The 27,145-nt window shown below is 37.3% G+C and overlaps 1 protein-coding gene across 2 annotated transcripts in view; it reads left to right on the forward strand.

The window, feature by feature from the left end:
• Window positions 1-9,541: 9,541 nt before the first annotated feature.
• Window positions 9,542-27,145, forward strand: part of STX17 (syntaxin 17) — a 55,852-nt gene continuing 38,248 nt past the window's right edge. Inside the window, exons 1-3 of one of the 2 annotated variants that reach the window (XM_002914925.4) lie at window positions 9,542-9,605; window positions 16,428-16,613; window positions 22,030-22,095. In XM_002914925.4, the coding sequence (XP_002914971.1) occupies window positions 16,491-16,613; window positions 22,030-22,095 (189 nt within the window). In that variant the 5' untranslated portion in view covers window positions 9,542-9,605; window positions 16,428-16,490. Of the gene's footprint in view, window positions 9,698-16,427; window positions 16,614-22,029; window positions 22,096-27,145 lie in introns of both variants that reach the window. The other variant, XM_011219324.3, reaches the window with a different exon arrangement.

The raw sequence follows: 27,145 nt of genomic DNA on the forward strand, positions 1-27,145 counted from the left end.
CTCTGTCCCTTTACTTTTAACCTTTCTGTGTCTTTATTTTTAAGATAGGTTTTGTGTAGAAAACATATACTTGGGTCTTGTTTTTTGTTCGCATTGATAATCACGCTGACCAAAAAAATGGTGTAGCCAGAGCATTCATGTTAAAGTGGTTACTGATACAGTTGGTTTAATACATACCATGTTTGTAACTATTTTCTATTTATTGCACTTATTTCTCCCACCCCTTTTTTGCCTTCTCTAATATATCAATTCTACTTCTTTTTAGATTTTTTTTAGTGATTATGCTAGAGTTTATAATATATATTTATAACTAAACTAAGTATACCTTCATTTTTTTTAAAGTTTTATTTTTTTAAAGTAATCTCTATGGCTCCACATGGGGCTTGAACCCATGGTCACACGTGGGTCTCGAACTCACAACCCTGAGATCAAGAGGCACATGCTCTTCCAACTGAGCCAGCCAGGTGCCCCTAAGTATACCTTCAAATAACACTATAGCACTTCATGTGTAGTGCAGGTACCTTCCAACGGGACTTTTCCCAACTCCTCCCTCCTATCCCTTAAAGTAGTGCCACCATTTATTTTACCTGTATTAGGTAAAATAATAATGTATTATTATTACTTTTACCTTGAACTATTAGCTCAATGAAGAATAAGAAAACTAAAAGATTTTATTTTAATTTCACTTATTCCTTCTCCTGGGCTCTTCTTTCTTTATGTAGATCCAAATTTATGACCTCCATCATGCTCCTTCACCCTGAAGAACTTCTTTTAACATTTCTTGCAGAGCACATCGACTGGAACTGAATTCCCTCTTTTTTTTTTTTTTTTGAGGGGGGGATCTGAGAAAGTATTTTTTCTTCACTTGTAAAGGATAATTTTGCTGAATAGCGAATTCTAGGTTTGTGCTTTATTGGCTTTTTTCTTTTTCTCCAACATTTTAAATATTTCTCTCTACTCTTTCCTTGCCTGCATGATTTTTGATGAGAATTCTGATGTAATTCTTATCCTTGGACCTTGCGTGAAGCCCACTAACACCATCTTGTACAAACCCTCCATGATGCCTGTCCTGTGCCCTGAAACCTTCTGGAGTACAATACCCCCACCCCCCAACACATTCATTCTTTTTGTTTAACCACAGCCTGGAGATAGGACTTTGACACACACCTATTCTTTTTTTTTTTTTTTTAAGATTTTATTTGTTTATTTATTTATAGCAATTGGAGAGAGGGGCAGAAGGAGATGGAGAGAGAGAATCTCGAGCAGATTCCACACTGAGCACAGAGCCCAACTCAGGGCTTGATCCCGTGAACCTGAGGTCATGACCTGAGCCGGAATCAACAGTTGGATGCTCAACGGCCTGAGCCACCCAGATGCCCTGGACACATGTATTCTTCTATGTTCACCCCTCGGGTAGTTCCCAGCAGTACTCGACTCCCAGCCTGTAGGGCTCTGCAAGGTTTGAAGGGAGGTGGAGTTGTAGAGATATAGTTGTCTTGTGGGCACCCAATCAGGCTTCTGTTTTAAGTCCCTTTGATAAAGCATTTTTCGTGAAGCTGGATTTGGCCTTTTTCTTCTGTCTTAGCCTCCTTCTGCCTTTGGAGGTCATTTTGCATATACCTTCCCTTCACAGAATAGTTTTCTACAGGTCACATGTTTTTTTCTCTCTGGCTTCTTTCAAGATTTTTTCATTATACTTTTTTTTTTTTTTCCAGGGTTGACCATGATATACCTAGGTATAGATTTTTTTTGGCATTTATTTTGTTTGGTTTTCTCTGAGCTTCCTGCATCTGTGGTTTGGTGTCTGTCATTAATTTTGGAAAAAGCCATTATTACTTCAAATATCTCTTCTGCTTCATTCTCTTTCTCTTTTTCTTCTGGTATTTCAACTAGTGTATGTTACATCTTTTGAAATTGCCCCACAGATTTATCCTGTTCTTTTTTTTTTTTTTTTTTTTTTTTTTTTTTTTTTTTTTTTTTTTTTTTTTTTNTTTTCTGTTTTTTTCTTTGCATTTCAGTTTGGGAAGTTTCTATTGATGTATCTTCATACTCACTGATTCTTTCCTTGGGACCATGTCCAGTCTACTGACAAGCCCATCAAAGGCATTCATCATCTTCATTACAGTGTTTTTTATTCCTGGCATTTTCTTTTGATTCTTTCTTAGAGTTTCCATCTCTCTGGTTACATTACCCATCTGTTCTTGCATGTTGTCAGCTTTTTCCATTAAGCCCCTTGCCATATTAATCATACTTATTTTAAATTCCCTATCTGATCATTACAGAATCTGTGTCATATCTGAGTCTGGTTCTGATCCTTGCTTTGTCTCCATAGATTATGTTTCTCTCTTGCCAATTAATAGCCCTTGTAATTTTTTGATGAAAGCCAGACATGATGTATCAGGTAGTAGGAACTGAGGGGAATAGGATTTTACTGTGAAGTTTTGTGTTAATCTCCTAGGACTAAGCTATGTTTAATGTCTGCTGTACCAGCGGGTATCAGAGGCTTCAATTTCTTCTGGTATTTTTGTTTTTAAAATTTTCCTAAAAACTTCTTATATAGGTATTGCACCTTGCAGTTCTTTTAAACTGTAATCCACTGTTTATATTGGAGTGGTAGGGTGGTGCTAAGGTGTAGGGGAAAGGCAACATCCTATAATCCTGTGATTAAGTTTCAGTCTTCTGATGGGCATATGCCCTTGGGCTATGACTTTCACAAGTTTTTCTCAACCTTTCCCCTACCTCCCCCCTTAGGAGAGACAGGAAGGTTAAGAGGGAAGAGTTAGGTAACTTCTCATCTCCGCCCACCCCTCGATAAATCTCTGGCTAAATCTTTTCCTTTGCAGAGGTGGCCTTTGTTATGGAGAAGGCCCTGGGTGTGTTTCAAAATGGTTTAATACCTCCCCCCATCCTCTGCCAGAAACACGAGGAGTTTTTTCTTGGCTTCAGAACTTGGTGAGGTTCATAGAGGTAAAATCCATGGAAATGTGGGGTCCCCCCAAGGACTGCAGCCCCCAGGAGTTTCTCACTGTCACGCAAGTCCACACGTCACTACGTACAATTTGTCAAAGTTATGATTTAGATGTTCCTACCAGCTTCAGATGTTCCAGAGGCTCCTGTTTCAGGTAAGCTGATGTGGCTGTGATTCTGTGTACTGACCTGTCTCTCCAGATTTTGGAGGGCAGTTTGCCCTGCAACCTCAATTCCCTGATGGGTCCAAGAAAAGTCACTGATGCTTAAGTTTGTTCCGTTTTGTTCTTGTTGTAAGGATGGGAGTGATGACTTTCAAGTTCTTTACATGGTGGACCTGAAACTAGAAGCCCTCAGAAGTCTGTAAAAGCAAACTCAAATAGCATTGTCATTCATTCAATTTTTCATTTATAGGTACAAGGCATTGAACTGGAATCTATGGGTAGATACAGAGATAAGCAAAACATGGATCCTGCCCTCAGGGAGCTTACATTCTTAAAGAAAAAAAATTTTAATATGAATATAGTTGACACACAATGTTACATTAGCTTCAGGTGTACAGAACATAGTGATTCAACATCTCTGTAGATTATGTTCTGCTCACCACAGTGTAGCTACCATCTGTCACCATACAGCACTGCTGTGGTGTCATTGACTATATTCTCTATGCTGTGCTTTTATCCCAGTGATTTACTCATTCCGTAACTGGAACTCTGTACCTCCCACTCCTCTTCACCCATTTCGTCCATCCCCCACCCTCCCTTTCCTTCCGGCAAATGTCAGTTTGTTCTCTATTTCTGTAGGTCTGTTTGTTTATTCATTTGTTTTAGACCTAGAGGGTATTGTGCTAAGTGAAATAAGTCAAACCGAGACAGACAAACACCAAATGATTTCACTCAAATGTGGAACCTGGGGGCTTATATTCTAACATGGGACAGTACAAGCCAATGTCTCAACCCCTGTGCTTGAATGTGTTAGAGGCATGCAGAGGCATTAACCTTCCCAGCTCCCAGCACAGCTGGGCCAAGTGGCAGAAGCTAAGAGCAACTTTCTTAATTTTGCTTTATAAATATCATCATTTTCTATTTGTGCCACAACAAGGAAAAGGTTGAAAAGCACTGAGGATGGTAACGAGACAGATACTAAATTACTGTAATAAAATGTAGACAGTGATGTGTCAAAAAAAAAAAAAGACCAGATTATAAGGTAGAAAAAGTATTTGGAGGAGGCAGGCATTAAATTTAAAAATTCTAGAAATATGGGGAGAGGCCATATTTGGGGTGAACATGTAAAGATGAGTAGGAGGACTTGGATGTGCAAAGAAGGAGGGGCAACTGGTGGAGAATATTTCACATGAAAGAGACATGAAAGGATTGGGGAAAGGACTGGAATGAAGAATACCAAGGAGTTAAATTTGATTAGAGCACGAGGTGTGAAGGGGAGTAATAGAGATAGAAAGCAAGGTTGCACCTGTGCAGAATATCTATCAATTTGCTTATCTGTATATCTGTCATAGGGTATTTATTTATGTATTTATTTATTTACCAGAGGGAGAGAGATGGGGGAAGGGGTAGAAGGGGGGAAGAGAGAGAGAGAATCTTAAGCAGGCTCCACACCCAGTGCAGAGCCCATGCAGGGCTCAATCTCACAACACTGAGATCATGACATGAGCTGAAATCGAGAGTCAGATGCTTAAAAGACTGAGCCACCCAAGGACTCCATCTATCATGTGATATTAACTGACATTCATGATAATAATAACTAAAGTACTATAAAATTCCAGGTGCCTTGCAAATTGCCCAAGTTTAAATAACATTTAATGATGGCTAAGTATGTTTACTGAGGTTTTTTTTTTTTTTTTAAGATTTTATTTATTTATTCGACAGAGATAGAGACAGCCAGTGAGAGAGGGAACACAGGCAGGGGGAGTGGGAGAGGAAGAAGCAGGCTCATAGCGGAGGAGCCTGATGTGGGGCTCATCCCATAACGCCAGGATCACGCCCTGAGCCAAAGGCAGACGCTCAACCGCTGTGCCACCCAGGCGCCCCTGTTTTTTGTTTTTTTATGAGTAAAGCGATATTGGTTTATTAAGTGAAGGTACAGAAAAAGCTCTAGAGTGAGAGAGGTTCTGACAGGGTTCCCAACAGGGCCTTCAGGGTTGGTCTTTTATAGAAAGCTAACCAGGGAACTTAAATCCTTTTAACATCTCTATTGATGTCACCATTGTCATTACAATAGAAATTTGCATCTTTGGAGCAGAGATGTGGCTATGAGGAAGTAAAGTCTTATGCAATAATTCTTGGTCACACCAAGTTTTGAGAATAATTAAGGTAATTAAAAGAACAGAAAGTGGTGTGGGTAGGGGAGTTTCTAGGTAGATGTCTGGCCATTTAAGATACTCTACATGTGAAATGATTATCAAATTCCTAATTGATGAATGGATGATGAGTGGAGAATTCCAGAGTTACTGTATGCCCACAGAGTTTACTCCTTTTGGTTTGATACAAAGTCTCTGAAACTGTAATATACATGAATAAACTGTTTGGTGATGTGGTGTGTGTGTACGTGTGTGTGTGCGTGTGTGTGGTGGTGGTGGTGGTAGGGGATAGTAATGCAGAAAGTAGAGAGGTACTAAAGTTAACTGGAACCAGGAATTTGAATGTGCTCCAAACTCTTTCTTTTTTGTGCATCTAAACATTTTCACCTCCCTCCCCTCTCTAACTCTTTTGTGGCTTTCTATTTTATTTTCAAATGGATGAAGGGCTTTAACAAGAGTAGGGATTACTGTTGTTAATTCACCACTATCTCAGAGAGAGGTAATAGAAATAATATTAAGGAAGTATCTATTTCCTTATTTACTAAGAGGTTTTGTTTGTTTTAAATCAAGAATTGCTAGCTCTTTATTTTCCTTTTTTATTGTGAGATAAAGTATATAGGTCTTAGGTATACAGCTTGATGAATTTTCACATATGTAATCACACCATGTCAATATATAGAACATTTCCAGCACCCTAGAAAGCTCCTTTATGCCCTCTCCCAGGTAATGCCATCCCAAAGGTAACCACTATTTTCACTTTATTTTTAACCATTCTTCATCTCAGTTCCCAAGATGGTTGGAATGATAGAATGCACAAAGAAACAGAATGCATTCAGAACTGCAGTAGATGTTTTAATAATTCACGGATCAAGGAAGAACCTAGTGAGGATAGTGGCTTTTAAATGTTTTTTGACGGTTACCTGGATGGCTCAGTGGGTTAAGAATCTGCCTTCAGCTCAGGTCATGATCCTGGCCAGCCCTGCGTCTTGCTCCCTCCTCAGCAACGAGTCTGCTTCCTCCTCTCATCTGCCTCTTCCCAGACTCGTGCTGGCTTTCTCTCTCTCTCTCAAATAAATAAATAAAATCTTTTTTTTTTTTTAAAGATTTTATTTATTTATTCGACAGAGATAGAGACAGCCAGCAAGAGAGGGAACACAAGCAGGGGGAGTGGGAGAGGAAGAAGCAGGCTCATAGCAGAGGAGCCTGATGTGGGGGCTCGATCCCATAACGCCGGGATCACGCCCTGAGCCGAAGGCAGACGCTTAACCGCTGTGCCACCCAGGCGCCCCAATAAAATCTTTTTAAAAATGTTTTTTGAACATAACCTGTAGTAAAAAAAAAAAAAAAAACCCTCCCCCCAAAAAAACAAAAAAGGTGTTTTAACACCATGAACTAGGACATACCTATACTCATCTCTCCACAATTACAAATAGGATCTAAGAGCAGCATGGCTTCCTCTGATCTACCAGTTTATGGAGTGAAAAACAGGGCCACTAAGAGCTCTCCTATGAGCATCTTCTCCTTTCAAGAAACCAGTCAGCCTGAGGCTAGAATCCTAGCCTCAATCCCAAATTACTGGGTAAGGTATCTTACTCCAGTTTGAGTCAGGTGTCTGCTCCTGGACCAATTCCCTACAGTCAGGGGCATGCATTCAGGCTTGTACAAGATGGCTGCTAGAGGCTCATAACTGACAGCCGCAGATCTGGCAGGGAGAGGCAGTTCCCAGAAAAGGACCAGGCTGGGAAGATAACCTCAGAAGTCTATATTATTGTGCCAAATCCAAATTTGATTCTCGGGTTCTCCATATACTTGCTCTATGATACTAAAAAAAGTATTTCTTAATTCATATAGTGAATATATTATTATTTTCTTGGTCTTTTAAATGTTTTCATGTTCCAAGAATTGTGCTAGATTCTAAGCAAATAATAATATATACGTTTTCTCAAGAAACAGCTTTATTCAGGTATGACTGACGTTCAAAAAACACATATACACATATTTAAAGTGTACAATTTGAGGGGTGCCTGGGTGGCTCAGCTGGTTAAGCATCTGACTCTTGGTTTCGGCTCAGGTCTTGATCTCAGGGTTGTGGGATCAAGCCCCATGCTCAGCAGGGTGTCTGCTTGAGATTCTCTTTCTCCCTCTCCCTCTGCTCCCCTGCTTGCACATGCATTCTCTCTTGCTCTCTCAAATAAATAAACAAATCTTTTAAAAATGCATTAAAAAATAAAATGTACAATTTGGCAAGTTTTGATATATGCATAAACCCATGCAACTAGTACCACAATAAAGATAATGAGCATATCCATCACCACCAAAATTTCCTCATGCCCCTTTATAATTCTTCCCTCTGTCCTCGCCCCATTTAGCTATTATTCTTAATTCTTCAAATAGGTCCTGTAATTCCTTATAAACACAAACCTGATTCTACTATTTTTGAATGTGGTCTTTTCTCCCACTACATTTTTAAATTGGCAATTTAGAAAAGCTATTTCTCTAGCTACCTTATTGAACCTCGTTTCAATTTCAATTCATTCCTTTGGGTTTTCCAAGTAAGCAATCCTAATATCTGAAAAGATTTTTTCCCTTTTTCTTTCAAATATATATATTTACTGTTTTATTTAGTTTTGCCTTCCTGTTTCAGTTAGGACCTGGGGAAAATGTTAGCTGGTAGCAGCAGGCCTGCCCTGATAACTTCAGGGCCCCCAGGCATGAAAACAAAGAGTTCCACTGTATGTTTAAATATTTAAAGATTATAAATCAAGCTAACAAACTGTTAGGTTAAAAAGCTTTATCCTGGGGGCGCCTGGGTAGCACAGCCGTTAACCGTCTGCCTTTGGCTCAGGGCACGGTCCCGGCGTTCTAGGATCGAGTCCCACATCGGGCTCCTCCGCTGGAAGCCTGCTTCTTCCTCTCCCACTCCCCTGCTGTGTTCCCTCTCTTGCTGGCTATCTCTCTGTCACATAAATAAATAAAATCTTAAAAAAAAAAAAAAAGAAAAAGCTTTATCCCGCTACCTTGACACACCTAAATGATAGCAAACATACAGATAATAACCCAGAAGGCTAGGTTCAAATTTAGAGTCCTTGAGTGCCACATCTCCCGACTGTAGTTGAGGCAGGTTTTCAGAACTTACTTTGAATGACCTTCATTTCAAAAGATCTTGTTTAACTGACCCTTGCATGAAAAACATTTTCCCATGGCATGGCTTAATACTTTAATATTTCTTCTTAAAGTTAAAAATTTACAAGCCTTTCATTCCTAGAGTAAAACAAACATCAGCATTCATTATACCCACAAAGAATCTCCAAATTGCTTAGATTTTTTTTTGCTTTAGTTTAGAAATTGCTTTTTGCTTTTCAGGACATTCTCACAGGCCCCTAGTCTTCTTTTGTCTACAATTTCTACCTCTACTCCCACTCCATTGGGAGACCTTAAGACCTGAGTTTCCTGAGCTGTGGCTTGAACATCCTTATGCCTTCTGAGGATAATATTGTCAGGGGATACATTCTAAACAAGTCATCTGAACATTCACAAACACATAAGAGAGGGTGGGGCTGGAAATGAGGTCATGTGACCCGGACAGGCTTCAAAGCTAGCCATCTGCTGGGTCATTGGTAGCAGCTGGTAACTGGAAGAGCTTGAGAGGGAAATTAGGAAACCCAGTGGAGTTCCAACTCTGTTACTAACTGGCTGAACTGCAGTGAGTCACTTAAAACTCTTTGTTTAACCTCAGCGTCATTATCAATAAAATCGGGATAAAGACAGTGGCATGAAGGACTCCCTCAGCTTTGGCAGGGAGGGAAATCACAACTTGTCTGAACTTATATTTCTGTGCCTGTTACAGTTTTAAGACTTGTGTCCTGTCCACCTCACAGGGTTTTGGGGGACGAATGGGAGAAAGCACAACCTTTCGGAGATTCAGTTTCTACATGTGTAAAAAGCTTAGAACACATGGCCAGCCCGCCAATAAAATTCCTGTTAAAACAGAAAAATGGACAGAAAAACTTTGCAAAACGTAGAAAGCTATGTATGTGTGAATTATGTCGTACTGAAAACACAACGCAGAGACCTAAAAGGTATTTGTGGGTCTCTCTCCTCCTGGCTCCTGTGTTGCAACCCCACAACACAAACCAAGACCACTTTCTTAAATCATTCCCGCGGCGGGGAGCCGTCACAGCGTCGGTACCACACCCCGTAGGGCCCAAAAGGGCCGGGAGGGGGCGTGGTCCAGTCCGGCCAGCCCCCTCATGACGCCCCGCCCCGTCGCGCCCGCGCCTGCGCCGTGCACACCAAGCGGCCTCGAGCGCCCCGGCGGGAGGTAAGGGGTTTGCGGGAGGTTGCCCCGGGGGCGTCAGGCCCTGACGGGCTTTGTGGGCTGGGCGCTGAGCCCGCGCGCGGGAGAGGCGCACGGTGGGTAACCCGGCATCAGGTCGGGAGTGCGAGCGCTTTGAGGGCTCCTCCCGGCTCCAAGAAGTGGCGGTTTCGTTTTTGGAAGCCCTTTTCGAAGCGGGTGCTGGGAGGCCGCCGACTGGGCGAGCGCGGCGGCCTCCCAGGGTCGCGGGGTGGGAAAGTTTCCTGCACCTGCCCTGCCCGTGACGCTGTGTCAGTCCTAGGGCGTCAGGGTCGCCCGGCCGCTTGGTCCCGAGACAGCCCGTGCATCCGTTCTCTGGTGGGGGGCGTCTGGTGCTTGTGGCCCAGGGGCGCCGTGGGCGACACTGCGAGGGGTGACGCGAAGCTTGGGGGCAGTGAGGGCAGGACCGGGAGCCAGAGGTCGGAGCCTCCAGTCAGCCCGACCGGGAGGTGGGTCTGGAAGATCCCGCATCTGGACTCCCTCCTAGATAAATTCGGAATCGGAGGGCTTAGAGAGGAGACCATATGGGAGGACCGGGGGCCATGACTTTTCTTTCCAAAATCAGTGTCCCGTCCCCCAGTGAGAAGCACAGGGAGAAGTGCCTGAGGACATTCGGGGCCACCACTGGGAGGACTTGCGGGATCTCTAGGCTAATGGATGGTGTTCATCGCTTTTGGGGGAGTGGAAGGTTGCTGGCTGTTTTGGACTTTTTCCGAGAAGTGGGGCTTTTTATTTATAAGTAATCTAATGTAGTGAACCTCCCAGTACTTTTTCCTCAGGGGAAACGGGAGTATTAATGGTACTCAGCTGATAGTAGTTGTAAGCTACTAAAGGGTAGGTAGTTTGTAGAGCACCTGGCACCCCGGCCCCCGCAAGTGTTAGTGCAGTTCTTCAAAATGTTTCAGCTGTCTTCTGGGAAACATCAATTCAGACATTTTTAGAAAGCCTTTTTATTTTGAAATAATTTTACAATTACAGGGAAGTTGCAAAGGTAATAAAGTTCTCTACAACTTCCTTTAATGTTAACACCTTATATAACTGTAGTACAATTACCATAAGTTAGAAAGTATCAGTGTTACAATTCTATTAAGTAAACTACCACCTTTTTTCAGATTTCTTAATTTTTTATACAAATGTCCTTTTCTTTCTGTTCCAGGATCCAATGTAAGATCCCACCTTGCATTTAATTGGCATGGCTCCTTAGTTTTTTCTTCTCTTTCCTCACCTTGACACTTTAGAAGAATCCTGGTCAATTATTTTGTAGAGTGTCCCTCAGTTAGGTTTTTACTGATGTTTTCTTGTGATTAGATTAAGGTTATCCTTTTTTTGTTGATACCACAGAAGTGGATGTACCCTTCTCAGTTCATCATATGAAGGGTTCATGTTATGACACAGTGCTTTTGATATTACTATTGATCACTTGGTTAAGGTGGTGTCTGCCAGGATTCTGTCATGTAAATTTACTACTTTTCCCTTGAAATCAATCGATATCTTGGGAGAGTTTTTAAACCATGCAAATATCTTGTTTCTCCTCAAACTTTTACTTGCTGATTTTACCATCCATTGGTGGATCTTGCCTTACGTGATTATTACTGTGATGTTCTAATGGTGATTTTCTGTTTCCCTCATTCCTTCTTTTATTAATTGGAGTTCTGTAAGGAAGAGCTGCCCCTTCCCATTTATTTATTAAGTAATTTTTTTGTATCAGTATGGACTCATTTATTTTACTATTTGTTATTTTTGTTATTTATTTTATGTCTCAAATTGTTCCAGCTTTGGTCCCTGAGAGTTTTTTCAGGTTGCTTCCTTTTGACAGGCCTGCATCACTTTTTGAGAACTTCCTTACACTCAGCACCATAAGATGTTCCAGGCTTATCTTGTGTTTTCCCTGCCCCAGCCCTGGAATCAACCATTTCTCCAAGGGCCCATGGTTTCCTTTTTGGAGAGTGGTGTTTAAACACCAAGATCAGGGCACTAGGTGTGCTCGTTGTTATTGGAATATTACTGTTTGTGGTTCCTGGCAGAAGACAGGAATATATATAAATATATGTATTTTTTATTTTTACAAATAAATAAAACATTTTATATATTATTTATGTAATGATAAAATATTAAATATTTTACTTATATTTTATTTACATTATTTATATTCATTATGTTTATTTGTGAATATATATGTATTTCCTAGCTATATACATATATCCACATACCATGGATATACACACACACATATCCATGCATACACAAAGATTTGTTTTTGTATTTATCCTTGTATATGTACTCATATATCTGTATATATACTCATATATCTGTATATATATATTTTTAAAAAACAAAAATTCATTCTTAGAGTTCCATTTGTGAACCAACACCACAGGGTCCATTCTAGTCATGCCCCTTATTTGTTACTTCTTCCATTGATAGAAATCTGGCTTCTGTGTTCTACAAAATATTCTCTTGTTTGCTCAATCCTCATATACACATAAAGGATTTTCAGCATTTCTAACCCATACTCCTATAAAAAAACAAATTAGCTAATTAGAATACAGTATAGTTGTGTATTATTCTTTTTGTCTTTATCCTTGTAGTATGCAGTTAAAATAGTGTTTTCCAGAGTTACCTGGATTATTTTCTTCCCCTATTTTTCAGTGTGGTTATGCTATTCACTGGTAATACAGTTTTGTTTTTATTAGTTTGTGTTCCATTTTGTGTTCTTCCACATTTTGTTTTTGTTTTTTAGTTTTCAGAAATTCATTCTTTGTAATGTAAAGTTCTGTGAGTTTTGACAAGTGCATATAATTGTGTATCACCACTGTCATGACACAGAATAATTCTATCACCCCAAATATTCCATTACACTTAAAAAAAATGTTACAAGGAAATCAGCTTTACGGAAGTTTGGGAAATTAGGCATTTTTGTGTGTTGTCTTTTTCATAGGCATATTTTACACAGTTGTGATGTTAATGTAAATTTTATTTTTGTCATTTATATCAGAAATATGTTCCAATTTTTTGACTGAAAAATCAAATGCTGAAATATATTTACTTGTTTTTCAATTATATTTTAACACCACATTTTGAGTGTTGGATTACATACCTTCCTTTAACAACTTAGAAACCTTATTTGAGCCTTTTTGTTATTGGAGCTACGGCTGGACAACTTTCTGTTTCGGTAACATGATTTATGCAATTATTTGAATGTTCTCATTTTAGTGCATATATGCATTTTATTATTATTTTATAAAAATGGAAATGGTGGAGAGAAGAAAAAAATACTGGCCAGAAGGAGACCAAGAGTTGTAAAAGTCTCTTGCGAGGTTCTTGGAGCAGAATGTCTTCCCTGATAGATGGTCCTTATGAGGCAGTAGGTTTTCCGTGGAGATGGAAAGCTGAGGGGCAGAGTCATGCGTAACTCTGACCTGGAAATAATCACTCTTGGAACTGAAAAAAGTCTATCATGGTAGCAGAGGGAACAGTGCAAACAAGTCAAATATCTAATAATTCGGGTTTGTTACATATACTATAAAATGATTAGTGGAGAAGACAGAATCATTAGAGTTGTATGTCAAATGATACATAAATTTTAGAGGTAGATGGGATATAAAAGGGCATCTAGACAGAGGGAGCATCACTGCAAAGCCAGAAGCAGAGATTGGGTGATAATGCTTAGATTGTGTGGATCTATTTATGAACATTGTATTTTCTTGTTCAAAAAATAGGGAACTCTCGGAAGTTTTTGTTCAGAGGAGTAGCATGTTGCAAATGGTGTTTTCAGTATATTAATTGGTGGTAATCTGTGAGGAAAAATTGGAGAGGAGAAAGAGTCTAAAGGCAGGCTCATTAAGACACTTGTAAGCTGCTGTGCATATTGCAGTGTTTTGAGTGATGGGATTAGAAATGCTGAAGAAGGGATGTGTGAAGAAATATTTTAGTTCCGTCAGCATCTATTGAGAACGAGGTATGGTTAAAAAAAAAAAAAAGTGGTAGATTCTATCCTATAGGATATAACCTGCATGGTAGGAAAAAATGCAAGCAATGTGATAAACTGGGAACATCGTCAGACAAATAATTGATAATTTATGAGTCTATTACCTGTTAAATATAGTAAGAAAAAGATATCCCCTGTAGATACATAGCACTAGCCAGCAATTCATAAGAAGAAATGTAAATGGCTAATGCCACCAGTAATTTAAGGAATGCAAAATAGAACAATAATGAGACACCATTTCTGAATGTCTAAGGAGAACGGTAGTACCATGTATTGGTGGGAATATGGGTAATTGGATATTTTGATATGTTGCTAGTGGGCATGTAAACATGCACAACCTTTTGGGACATTTGACATCAAAAGCCTTTAAAAAATGTGTATACCCATCTGATTTCTAATTACTTATTTTGAAGAAACATCATAGATGGTAGTATGGATTTATGTGTGAGAAGGGTAATTAACAGAGTGCAGTATATAATATTGGAAAATGGGGAACAACCTAAATAACCAACAATAGATGATTAGTTAAATTATGGAGCATCTATGTAATGTAACACTATACTGCTATAAAAGATGTGTTATAGAAAAATAGTAATTTACATGGAAAGATTTGTATTATATTTAATCAGGTTATTCAAAAGAAATCCTTTCCTCTTTCATTCACTCGTTTATGCACCCAGTAATAGTATACTTTATTATATTTATAGGTCGTTGGCATTCATCTCGTTTGGGTTTATTTTATCGTCAAAGTGTGCTTTTTAGTACTTCTTTTAATGAGGGGGCTTGCTTATAAATTATAAACTCTGTTATGTCTGAAAATGATTATTTTGCCTTCACTTCTGAATAATAATTTACCTGGGCATATACCAACTCTCTCAGCACTTTGAGGATATTCCTGTCTTTGGATATCTTGCTTTGATGAAAAGTTTGCTGCTTTTGTTGCTTTAGTTTACCTTTATCTCTGGTTTGCTCTTTTTAAAGATTTTTTTGTTTGCCCTTCACATTCTGCAATTTCCCTTCCATGTATTGGTAATTTTTTTTTAAAATTTATGCCACCTGGGGCTTATGTGCATTTTCAGTTTGAGGTCTTGCATCTTAATTCTTAGCATGTTCTCTTCGAATAATGCCTTTTCACCACTTTCTTTATTCTTCCCTTATGGGACTCCTATTTGTTATTGAGCTTCTCATTTTATCTTTTATGTTTTTCATCTCTTTATTCCTCTGTGTTCTGACTGATATCCTCCAATCAATAATTCTTCCTTTAGCTACATAGTTTATTGTTTAACCCATTTTTGAGATTTTTATTTCTCAGTACTATTCCATAGTATTATCTGATTTTTAAAAGGATTCTGTTCCTTCATTTATATCTTTGAGTATTTTTAACTCTGCCTATTTTAATTTTCTTTTTAGACTATTATCTCTAGTCCCTTAGTTATGAATTTTTCTGTTTCATTGGGTCTGTGGACTGTCAACAATGAACTTCTGTATGTATCTCCAATTCCCACTCACTCCTGTAGCTGTTGAACTCTCTTTATTTTTGGTATGTGAAGATTTCCCTTTTTTGCTTTCAAGCTTAAACATAAAAACCAAGTTACTAAATTGATGAGATAGTCTGTATAACCAACACTTCAAGATTTTCAGCTGTGAAAGAAAGAGAAACAAAATTATTTAGATTTATAGTTCTTAATGCTTCTGCAGTGATAGTCTCTTTTTTCAATATCATAAAAGTAACGGACTCTGTCCTCTGAAATAACTCAAAAATACATTCACAATTATTCATAAAGATTCAGGGACTCCATAAAGTGTATTTGTGAACCTCTGTCTGTGTGGACCCTGGTTTAAGACCCCATAACCCATTGCGATTAGCATAGTCATTTTTTTTTTTTTTTAATATGGGAGAGGTTGTGGGCTAATGAGATGGCATGAAAGCAAGGTTGCACAACAGTGGTTTTCAAGCTTAGTTAAGCAGTGGAGCCCTTTACTCATGTAAAAGTCTAAAATGCCCAAATTTATGAAATAGATATAAGTGTTCTCCTGTTGAAGCAGGCATGGGGTCCCAGAGCCTGCTCACTTACTACCCTCACCTACCCTGGCCTCAAAGGCATACTCTTGGACATTCTGGAACATTGGTAGCAAACTATTGGTGAATTAGAGCAGTTGATTGTACTCTCAGGAATCCTGGGTTCTTATTCCAGCTCTGTCACTTGTTATTTGTATTGGTTTTAGACAACACTAATCACTTTGTAAGAAAGGGAAGAGGCAGTTAAAGGACATCAATGAGAAGAGTTGCATATGATGTTATAATATATTTGAAGTATATAATTACATAGTTACATTATGAGGTTAGAAATGGAGTTTGATACAAGCAGAAATGTTATGAAATTTTTTATTTTGCCATTTGACATCTTTTTAAAAAAAGGTTAGTCATTGTCCAAGATACATCGGGAAATGAAAAATTGGACAGTAAACTCATAGTTTAAAAATAAAAAAGGTATTTAAGTGAATACATTCTTATTTGGAAAAGAACTTGGAAAGACATACGTCAAAATGGAAAGAGTAGTTAACTATGGGTGAGGAGATGATTGATTTTATTTTATCCTCTTTCTTGTGTTTTCTAAACATTTTAAAGTGCATATACATCTGTAGAAAGAAAAGTTTCAAAATAAAAGGTTTCTTAAAAAAAAGTCATACAAGTTCAGAATTAAGTTGAATATGTATTTAGAATAAATTATAAAATTAATTGTTGGCTTTTATAAATAATAGAAACTGATTAAAAACATTCTTAAATATTTCCCTTTTAGGTTTTTCTGTGTGAGTGGAGAAGACAGTTGCTGCACGTAGAAGTGACACAGCATTTTTTTAGGATGTCTGAAGATGAAGAAAAAGTGAAATTACGCCGTCTTGAGCCAGCTATCCAGAAATTCATTAAGATAGTAATCCCAACAGATCTGGAAAGGCTAAGAAAGCACCAGATAAATATTGAGAAGGTGGGTTTTTCATTTTCTACCACAAGAAACAGTTGCAAATTCTGATTTATACTTGTGCATTTCAGCCAAATTTAGAATATTAGATAAGAGGCTTTGGCAAACCATCCATCTCCTATTGATTTAGTAACATTCATTTTTTTCATCTGGGTTTTTTGGTTTACAAGTACACCTCATATTCCTTTTTTAGGGAGGGATATAAGAATAGAAACTATACCTTTTAAGTTGTACATACTGACATATTAGGCAGGTAATAATTAAAATACAAATTGTTTGATAGTGCAGCATAATGTGAAGGCAGTGAACTTTGGCTGATGGGCCTGCCTTAATTTCATTCACCCCATGGCAAGGTTTTTGAACTTTGGTGTCTATCAGTAACTTCTCTCCTCTTCAGGTGCACATAGAGTAGAGTAAAGAGGTACATCATTGTGTGATATAAGGGAATTTCCCAAATTGACTTCTTCCCTTTGAGGAAAGTCCCAAATTGAGAAATACCACCCAGAGGTGAGTTTAGGAAATAAGTAGAGGGAAGAACTAGTCTCCATGGATCATGGTGAAGGTTGCATAGAACCTGGACTAGCCAGCGTCTGGTGGAATAGTTGTGGCATTCATGGGGACATCAGGTTTACTGAGCAGTAAGCATTGACTTGGCAGATTACGTTGTTTTATTTGCTGTAGGACAGGTCAATGGGATTTACTCCTTCAAAAAGACCTCCCCGGGATAAATTTTAAGCTGTGTGGTTCTCCATTAATTTTTTGTGGTGGGGGGTGGGGTGGAAGTGGTCATTAAGCCAGTATATGTTTACTTAGTATAAACAATATTTATCACCCTCACCTGAGTACCTTATGCAACTAAAAAGAGTGTCAGCTTTTCTTGCCCCTATAAATACCATCTGTCTTCCTAGTATTTAAGTCTTTTCAAAAAGTATAGAAAATAAGCACCAGGAATATTAAGATGAAAATTTCAATGCAAATATGAAGCTATCTAGAATTCAAAATTACTATTTTGTCATCTCTTAAGTTTTTCTTTATTCATAAACAATAAGTACCGTGACTTTTTAGGGTGGAGGAGTTTTCTAGTAAACTGGTTATTCTTGTTATGAACAGAAACAAATTACAGAGCTCCATGCTTTGACTAATGAGGAGGGCTCGTTCTTTTAGCACTATAACAATATATAAGTCGAGTTGTTTACTTTGGTTGATCATATCTGGGTGGCAGGTTGATAAGGTGTGTTTTAAAGTCCTGAGCTCATATCAAAGTGCTCAGTTACAAAAATGACTAGAGTTTGGCAGATGAATTATTCTGAAAGCGAGACATAGGTGGACTATGGTCTATTAAGATCATCTCTTTCCTTTATTATATTACCTTTGAGGTTTGGTATGTCTTAGATTTCCCTTTTCTTATACTTATTCTGTATAAAGTGCCTGCAGTCATATTCTCAGATCCTAGCCACATGTACCACCCATTCAGTCATCAATGGAAAAGCCAGAACCCTGGGAAAAAGGAAGGTAGGGATAGGAAAGGATTTATTATTGTTTTGATTAGTTGTGCCAGACTTCATAAGAAAATTATTCCAGAGTTATATTGATCTTTCTGTGCCATAATATTTTTCCTTTAGCATTTTGTGAAAGTTTTACTTAATGTGAAATTTTTAGACAATGTCAGAATAATTTTAATTTACAATATAGGTGATGTCTGAAGCTAAGCAAACTCATGCTGATCTGTGTTTTATTCAGTATTCTTGATCATTATACTGTAGAATTTCTAGTTTTACTATGAAAGTGACTTTTGTATGTATATAATATTGAATATCATATTTTAATAGTTTATGGCAATGTAAAAATATTTAAAAGCTGCCGTGTTCACTGTGGACAGGAGAGTTAAGAACTAGGTTTGGACTCCAGGTGTTTGACAGTGCCTCACTTTAAAAAAGGCATATTCTTCCTGGGGGAAGGGTGTAGAAAGATAAAATATTTATTATGTTAGCCATCAGTCATCCACTATGAATTTAAAAGAAGAAAGTCACACTGAAGGGAAATTGAAGGTAAGCCTTGGTGGAGGGATTCTGCAACATCTGAAAACAATGAGAGTAGTGTGCTGTGGACACCTGGGACTGTATTCCATAGGTCCTTCAGCATTACATTTTATTACACATGATAGACTTGGTTAGAATACAGTGCTGAAATTTGAAGTGTTAGCATTCAGCTTTCTTGGCTAACATACGATAGGCTTAAGCATAGTTAATAGAAACAAGATAATATGCTTGGAACGTAATTTTCTTTGTTTCACATTGTAGGGTTAGGAGAAAGCTTACTGTGTAGCATGTACCGTGTTAGTATATGGTTAAAGTGCAAGGGGCAGAAAACCCCAAAATAGTGTCTGAAATCAGACCTTTTTTTGTTTTTGCTTTTATTTTTAACCGCTCATAGTTACAGAGGCACTAGGGGGCTGCAGTGGCAGCTCAGCGGTCATTAAAGACCCAGGCTCTTTTTATCTTGCTCTCTGATCCTTAACTTGTTTCTATCGTGCATGTAAAATAGCAGCTCCAACCTCAGCTAGCTATTACATTCACATTCCAGCCAAGATGAAATAACGAGAATCATGTTTTTGCTATGTTCTTTTTTCTGTCACTTCTCTTTTTTTCTTTTAAAGAGAATCTTCCTGTTCTTGTTTCATGGATGCAGTATCATAGCATCTCTCTGGTGGTTTTATTATTTTTAAGTTTTTATCTGCTGCTTTGTCTGTTTTCCCTGTTTCTTTATTCTTTCTTCCCCTTTAAATTTATTTCTTTTTCTCTCTCCCCCCACCTCCCTTCCTCCTTTCTTCTTTGTGTCAGCCTGCAGTATTATGGGCATTCCTTGGCTAGCTGTTGCTATTTAAGAGTGGTAATTGGAAGGTATTTGTTGGTAGCAGGAAGTAGGTGGGGTCTTGCTACCTGGAGGGGTGAGCAGGTGAAGGATCTATTTTAATGGGGAACCACCAGATACTATTCTGGAATGTGGTCTTCTGTGGTGATAGGGGCAGTGCAGTTGCTTGGGCCTGCAGAGCAAAATTTGGTAAACTGCCTCTTCCTTACATAAACTTTCAACCTGTCCTTTTGCCCTACCATACACATCCTCCTGACAACTTGGTAGTCCCTGGTTACTGAGTCTTTCAGGAGTGGTGGTGTGTCTGTTGGCTTGTCACTCACTGCCTCTCCCACACCACTCACCCCTTCTGCAGCCTCATGGTGCAGCTTTCTCAGATCTTCTAAGTCAGTTGCAGCATGTCTGTAATCTTTCCAGCTTCTAAAATTTTGTTAAAATTTCTTGTCAACTGATATCTTCTGTTGTATTTTCATGACTCTCGTGAATATATACCTTTTAAAGTTCTTTATTGCCATTTCAGTGGGGTTTTAGAAAAGAGCAGAGGTAAATGCTTATGTTCAATCTTCCAGGCTTAATGAGAAGGGGAGTCATTAATTATAGGAAATAAATGTCTGTTAGCGTTTCCTAAGTGTTGGTGTTTGCTGTTTCTTTTATTGTTAGCACTGAAAAGTTCATAAAAGATTAGGTTTCTTTCTTTTTTTTTTTTTTAAATTAGGTTTCTAACCTCAAGAAGTATTCAGTCCAGTTAAGGAAATATTCAGAGAATAATAGTGACATATAATTAAGTGCGAAAATGAGTGGCATGGACTCTTCAGGTTAGGTATGAAGCACAAACTATATGGTACAAAATCAAACCTAATCAGTCTCATTGATTTGTTTATATGTATATATATATCAGTCTAATTGATTTGTTTTGTGTGTGTGTGTATAAATCACTTCATGTATAAGAACCTTATAATAACATACTTCCAATTCCTCTCTCAAGGTCTTTATAGTATTAATGTCATATAATTTGCCTCTCTGTATGTTATTACCCAACAATACATTGTTATATTTGTCTTAAACAGAGTTTTCTTTCAGAGAGATTTTAAAAATAAGAAAAAAGGACGCCTGGGTGGCGCAGTCATTAAGCATCTGCCTTCGGCTCAGGGCGTGATCCCACTGTTCTGGGATCGAGCCCCACATCAAGCTCCTCTGCTGGGAGCCTGCTTCTTCCTCTCCCACTCCCCCCTGCTTGTGTTCCTCCCTCTCTCTCTGGCTGTCTCTCTCTGTCAAATAAATAAATAAAATCTTTAAAAAAAAATAAGAAAAAAAAGTTGTTTTTTTTTTTAGGATTTTATTTATTTGAGAGAGAGAGAGGGAGGGGTAAGGGGCAGAGGGAGAGAGTCTTAAGCAGACTCTGCACTCAGCGTGGAGCTTGATGTGGGGCTCGATCCCATGACACTGAGATCATGACCTGAGCCGAAATCAAGAGTCCCCATGCCTAGCCACCCAGGTGCCCCCTTTCAAAAAACATTTTATATTTACCATTTTCAGTGCTCTTCATTCCTTTGTGTAGAGCCAGGTTTCTCTCACATCATTTTTCCATCAGCCTGAAGGACTTCCTTTTTTTTTTTTTTTTTTTTTAAGATTTATTAGCGTGAGGGAGAGAGAGAGAAATTCTCAAGCACACTCCACATGGAGCCCATGATCTGAGATGATGACCTGAGCTGAAATCAAGGGTTGGATGCTTAACTGACTAAGCCACCCAGGCACCACTATATGGGAAATTTTCATGATTCTGCCCTTTCACAGTATTTCTAGGTTTATTGATTTTTTCTTTTGGTGTGTAGTATACCAGTGATATGCTTAACACCTGCTAACATATTATTTGGATTTTTTATTTCAACCAAAAATAGTATGTGATGTTTGGTGTTGATGTTTATATTCTATGTAAGTATTGTGCCATAACGTTACTACATTTTGCTATGGTTCCTGTCAAATGAAGAATTTTCCATTATCATGCTCATAAGTTTCTTGGTTGAAACTCTGAAAGCTACACATTGCCTTGGTAAAAACTGAAACACGTATATTAAATGTTCCTTCTCATTTTTGTGTATTTTCTAAAGTCTGCAGTATCAGTGTTACTTTTTCTCAAAGTCAGATTTTAGTTTTTAATACTTGACACTGTCATTAACAAACTTTTAAAATTCTTCATACATGGTAAGAATACCTCATGAACGCTCTTAATCTTTTTATTTTTTCATTCTTTTACATTCTCATTTTTTCATCTCCAAAGAATTTGCAAGACTAAGTACACCATCTTTTTTCAGTAAAATAAATTGTATCTAGTGATTTTTATTTGCTTTACCATTTGCCAGAATTTTGTATGTAATGTTTTTGAAAATTTCCTACTTGTATTGTCATTGGACAGTTAACTGCCACTATTAAGTCAGTAACTTTTAGCTGGTATGTTTAAGTTTGGTCAGGTGAGCGGAGATTTTTGTGATAACTGGAAGTAATAAGTTTAGGAATTAAAAAAAAAACTGTATCTTTTCTCTCTTTTGTATAGTATCAAAGGTGCAGAATCTGGGATAAGTTGCATGAAGAGCATATCAATGCAGGACGTACAGTTCAGGTAAGGCTATTATTACATTACTTCTAATAAACCAATATGGAAAAGACTGTCTTAAGAAAATTTGGCTAAAATAAATACCCTGTGGTTGGATCCTTTTATGCATATTTGTAGCTATTTCTTTAAACGATGCATTTTTAGCAGGATTTACTGAATCAAATGTTATACATATTTTTAAGATTTTGATTCATATTACCAAAATTTCCTCCAGAAACAGTATTATCAACTTACACTCAAAATCAACGCATTTTCCAAAAACCTTACCACCATTGGTATTACCCATTTCTTAAAATTTTGCTGATTAATAGGTTAAAATAATGTTGCTTTGTTGTTTTAATCTGGGGTTTTTCCTTTTATTGCTTTGAATGGTGAAAGTTTTTTTCATATGTACCTTGGATAATAATATTTCTTTTGTAAATTTCCTGTTCATGTCCCCTGCATATATTATGTTTTTGTCTTTTGCAAGAGTTTTTAATAATTTTACGATACTGTTCTTCTGTGTATAATACTGTTATAGCAACATAGTGTTGCAAATATTTTTTGCAGTTATTGGCTTTTTAATAAATAAATATTAATTATTTTAAATCAGTTTTTAAAAATCATGTATTTACATTGTTAAAAGCCAAATAAAATTAAAAGACTTTATCTTACCCTTCTCCATCTCCAAGTCCTACTTGGAAGAAACCCCTTTTAATCATTTTGGCCATTTTCCCTGGTATTTAGCTCTTTATTCCTTAATATCATGTGTAGACTGGTATTTCTCAATCAGGTTCAGGCATTATCTCTTTTTGCCATGATAGGTAGAAATCTAGCTTTTTACTCTGCTTTTGTACTTCCCTTCCCCTTATACGATTACATATAATTTTTGATTAAATTATAAATCAGTATTTTGTTATTTTGATTATAAAGATATTGTTTTCTTCTAAACAAAATAGTGAAATATATAGTCTTTGCTTTTTATGAAGTTAATAGTTGTCTCTCTCTCTCTCTCTTTTTTTTATTTCCTGGCTTTCTGTGTATTTGTAGTTAATTTTTTTCTAAATGCTCCACATCTCTGCTACCAGCTGTCAATACTAATTTTCATATGCTCAAATATACTACATTCCATTCTTTGTCCTGAAGACTCCTTCCTGTAGCCCTGTTGCCAGTCCCAGTCTGGACTTACTGTCCAGGTTTGTTGCACAGCTGCTGTTCTGGGACTTCCTTCAGCTGCTCTTCTGTGTTGGGTCCCTGTTTTCCTAGATATAATGTCTTAACTCATTTTTGGTTTACTCCATTGTTTTTTTGGAGTACATCTTTTAGTAGCTCTCTAAGGGTACCTTGGAGGTAAATTTTTATGTTATCATGAGTCTGAAAAATACCTTTTTTCTCCCCTTACATGTGATTGCTAATTTCAGTAGGTATAGCATTCTAGTTGGAATTCTTTTAAATTTGAAGGTTTTCTAGTTTAGTGTTGCTTCTAATAAAGCTGATATCTGATTTCCCAATTTTTGTATGAGATCCTTTTTTTTCCCCTCCCTCTTTGGGAGCTTTTGTAATCTGTTTAATCCCCGGAATTCTCAAATTTGATCATGATACGCTTTGTGTTGGACTCTTTCAATCTGAAAACTTATGTTCTTTATTACTTCTGGGAAATTTATTTATTTTTTAAAGACTTCTTTATTTTAGAGAGAGAGCATGCACTAGCCGGGTGATGGGCAGAGGGAGGAAGAGAGAATGCAGACCCCCACTGAGTATGGAGCCCCACATTGATCCCAGGATGTTGAGATCATGACCTGAGCGTAAATCGAGTCAGATGTTTAACCAACTGAGCCACCTGGTGGGAAATTTAAATTATTTGAGAATTTATTCCTCTGCTCTTTGCTTTGTTTTTTTTTTTAATTTATTTGTATATCTTTAATTGCAAGAGTCAGCGAATGATGGCATTTTCCCTGGAGGAACCTCCAAATATCAGTAGCTGGAGGTTTGTTCTAGTTTAGTTTTCTAAAAAAGAATCCTCATTCTCCTAAGCCAAGTGGACACTTACTTTTCAGTACAGAAGCAGACTAAGTGGAGGCTGCTAGGCTTTCATGGTTTAGTACAGGCTTACACATAAATATTTTTTAGCCCCATGCCTGGTGTGTCTGAATCTCTGCGGTGGTTTGTTTCTACAAAGAGTGCATCTCTGGTCTTCTTGCATTTCAAAAAGGTTTCTATAGCTGCAGTGTAGTTATTGTAATGGGATAGAGTGAAATGCATGCAAGAGATCCTTTAGGAGAGATTACAGAGATAGTGGAGAAGGAAAAAAACAGACGGACTTGAAGTCTAGTGGAAATTTGACTTACCTCTTTATATATGTATTTTACTGCTTGCTAACTAGATTATAGACGAAGAGATCAGCGATTGTGTCTCTGCTATTTGTGTATCCCACAGTATCTGGTGTTCAGCTAGGTTCAGTGTTTATTGAATGGTATTAAGCATGTAAATGTCAATGAGATTATTATGACTAGGATTTCTTACCATCTTCACTGTTCAATATGTCAGTAAAAATCACTTATTTTCTTGAGACAATGGTTATAGTCAAAGTGTTTGTTTACTGATTAAAGAATATATATATATTTACATTATTGATCTCCATCTGGCAGAAAAGATTTATGTGTGCCATTAAAAAAGTGAGATTGAAACTGTTTTTAGTTGTAGGTATTTGCTTAGTTTTATTCATGTATGCTCTGAATTTTGTGTATAGGCTAGTTCTTTGCTAATTTGTGTAAAACTTATTTTTGTACGGTGTCATGAACAGTTATAATAGATTTTCTAGATTTGTCATTATTAGATATATATAATGAGAACTGTCTTTTCACTTTCATTATAGCATCTTTATTGAAAAAGAATTCTTAATTTAAGCATAGTCTAATTTGTCAGTCTTTTGTTTTATAGTCATACTTTGGGTGTCTTATTCAAGGAATCCTCTCCTATGTTCAAGAAGATATTTTCCTATATTTTCTAATGAATGCTTTAAATGTTTTGCTTTTAAAATTTAAGTCTTTAATCCATCTGAAATTGGTGATATGAAGTAGATACAAATAAAATTTCCTTTATTCCATTTGGAAAACCAGTTGTCTTTCACTGTTAATTGATTTCTGCAGTGCTATTTACATATTATAATTTCATATATGTATGTGTCTGTCTCTGGTCTTTCTATTCCACTGGTCAGTTTGTCTGTTTCTCCATCAAGTTTACACTATCTTAATTAAGATAGCCTTGTATAAGGCTTGATATCTGGTAGGACAGTGCTTCCATCTTACTTTTGCTTTTCAGGAGTGTTTTGGCTATACTTGGCCCTTTAGTCTTCCATATGAAATTTGGATCTGCTTGTCAAAGTCCATACACAATCTTGTTGGGAATTTGGGAATTGCATTGGATTTATCCATGTATTTAGAGAAAACTGACATCTCAGACATCTAGTGCAGTTGAGCTGTCAGATGACTGTAGCCTCAATGGGTGCCTGACTTAGCCACATGGAAGACCCCAAGTGAGAATTGCCCAACTGAAGATGTCCTAACTTTATGGACTACAAAATCATTAGCAAAATCAAATGGTGGTTTTAGGCCCTTAAGTTGTGGAGGAATTTGTTATGCAGCAACAAATGACTGCAATACAGGCAATACAGTTATTTTATTCATCTATTTCATTTATCTGGTGTAAGTACTTTACAGTTTTACAGAGTGTGTTTGGGGGAGGTGTTAAATGTCTTTCTTTTAAATTATGCTTTCTAACTTGATGGTGTATATAGAAATACAATTTTCATATATAGATCTATGGCTGATTACCTTTAAATTCTCATTATTTTGAATAATTGGTCTAAGTCCCTTTGGACTTTTTATAAATATATATATATATATATTTATTTTAATGTTTTTCTTCTCCTGTAAGATCACCCATTTTTCCTGATTTCTTTCTAGTTTTGATTTCTTGTGTGCGTGCGTGCGTGTTTTTTCCCAAGCTGGCTTTCTAGTTATTGGAAGAAACAATTGGTTATAAACAAGCTTATTCAAATGTATCTTTTTTTAAAGATTTATTTTTTTTTAGAAAGAGAGTGTGTGTTTGTAATGGGGCGATGGGCAGAGGGAGAGGGGTGGAGAGAATTCTCAAGCAGACACCCTGCTGAGTGCAGAGCCCGAGGCCAGACTTAACCCAGGACCCTGAGATCCTGACCTGAGCCGAAATCAAGAGTTGAATGCTTAACCCCCAGAGCTACCCAGGTGCCCCATTGTTCAAATTTATCTTTTTAAAAAAAGATCTTAGGGGCATCTGGGTGGCTCAGTTGGTTAAGTGCCTGCCTTCCGGTCAGGTCGTAATCTCAGGTCTTGGGATCAGGCCCTGCATCTGTCTCTCTGCTCCCCCTCTGCGTCTCTGCCCATTCTCTTGCTTGCTCACTCTTGTTCTCCCTCTGTCTCAAATAAATAAATAGCTAATCTTTAAAAAAAATCTTATAAATGACAACAGCTCCCTCTGCAAAAGAATTCTTAATTCTATTTATACATAATGCTTTCTCTGAAAGTAAAATCTTACTCTACTGTATTCCAGGATGATTTTAAGGATTGTTAATCATGTGTGCAAAGTGCTTACATAGCCTTTGTCATACAGTAGGTATTCAGTACATAAGAGGAATTGGAATAAACTTGATTTGATACTTTCACTTTTAATTGCCAGTTCAAGCTAAGCAAAAGTGTTGGGTTTTTGTTAGTTTAACTTAAAACATTGTAATTGCATCACTTTTTCCCATTTTTTGTGGCTTGTCATATAAAAGTACAAAATGTATATTAAGATAAAGCTTAGTTTTTCCTGTCCCCCCTTCCCAAGTACTTAACATGTAATACTAGCTGGTAATAGAGGATTCTGCAAAATATATCACAATTTTTGTTTTGAAGAAACTTACCTAAATGGGAATTCATAAAAAGTTAAGTAAAATATTTAGTTTAAGTCTTTAGTAAAAGAAGTAAGTCACTATATGATTGTCATATATATTATAGAGACCAATAAGTGATATAGTGCTAGCTGGCTAGATGCTGGA

This window comes from Ailuropoda melanoleuca, chromosome 7, assembly GCF_002007445.2.
Source record: "Ailuropoda melanoleuca isolate Jingjing chromosome 7, ASM200744v2, whole genome shotgun sequence".
Taxonomy (NCBI): Eukaryota; Metazoa; Chordata; class Mammalia; order Carnivora; family Ursidae; genus Ailuropoda; species Ailuropoda melanoleuca.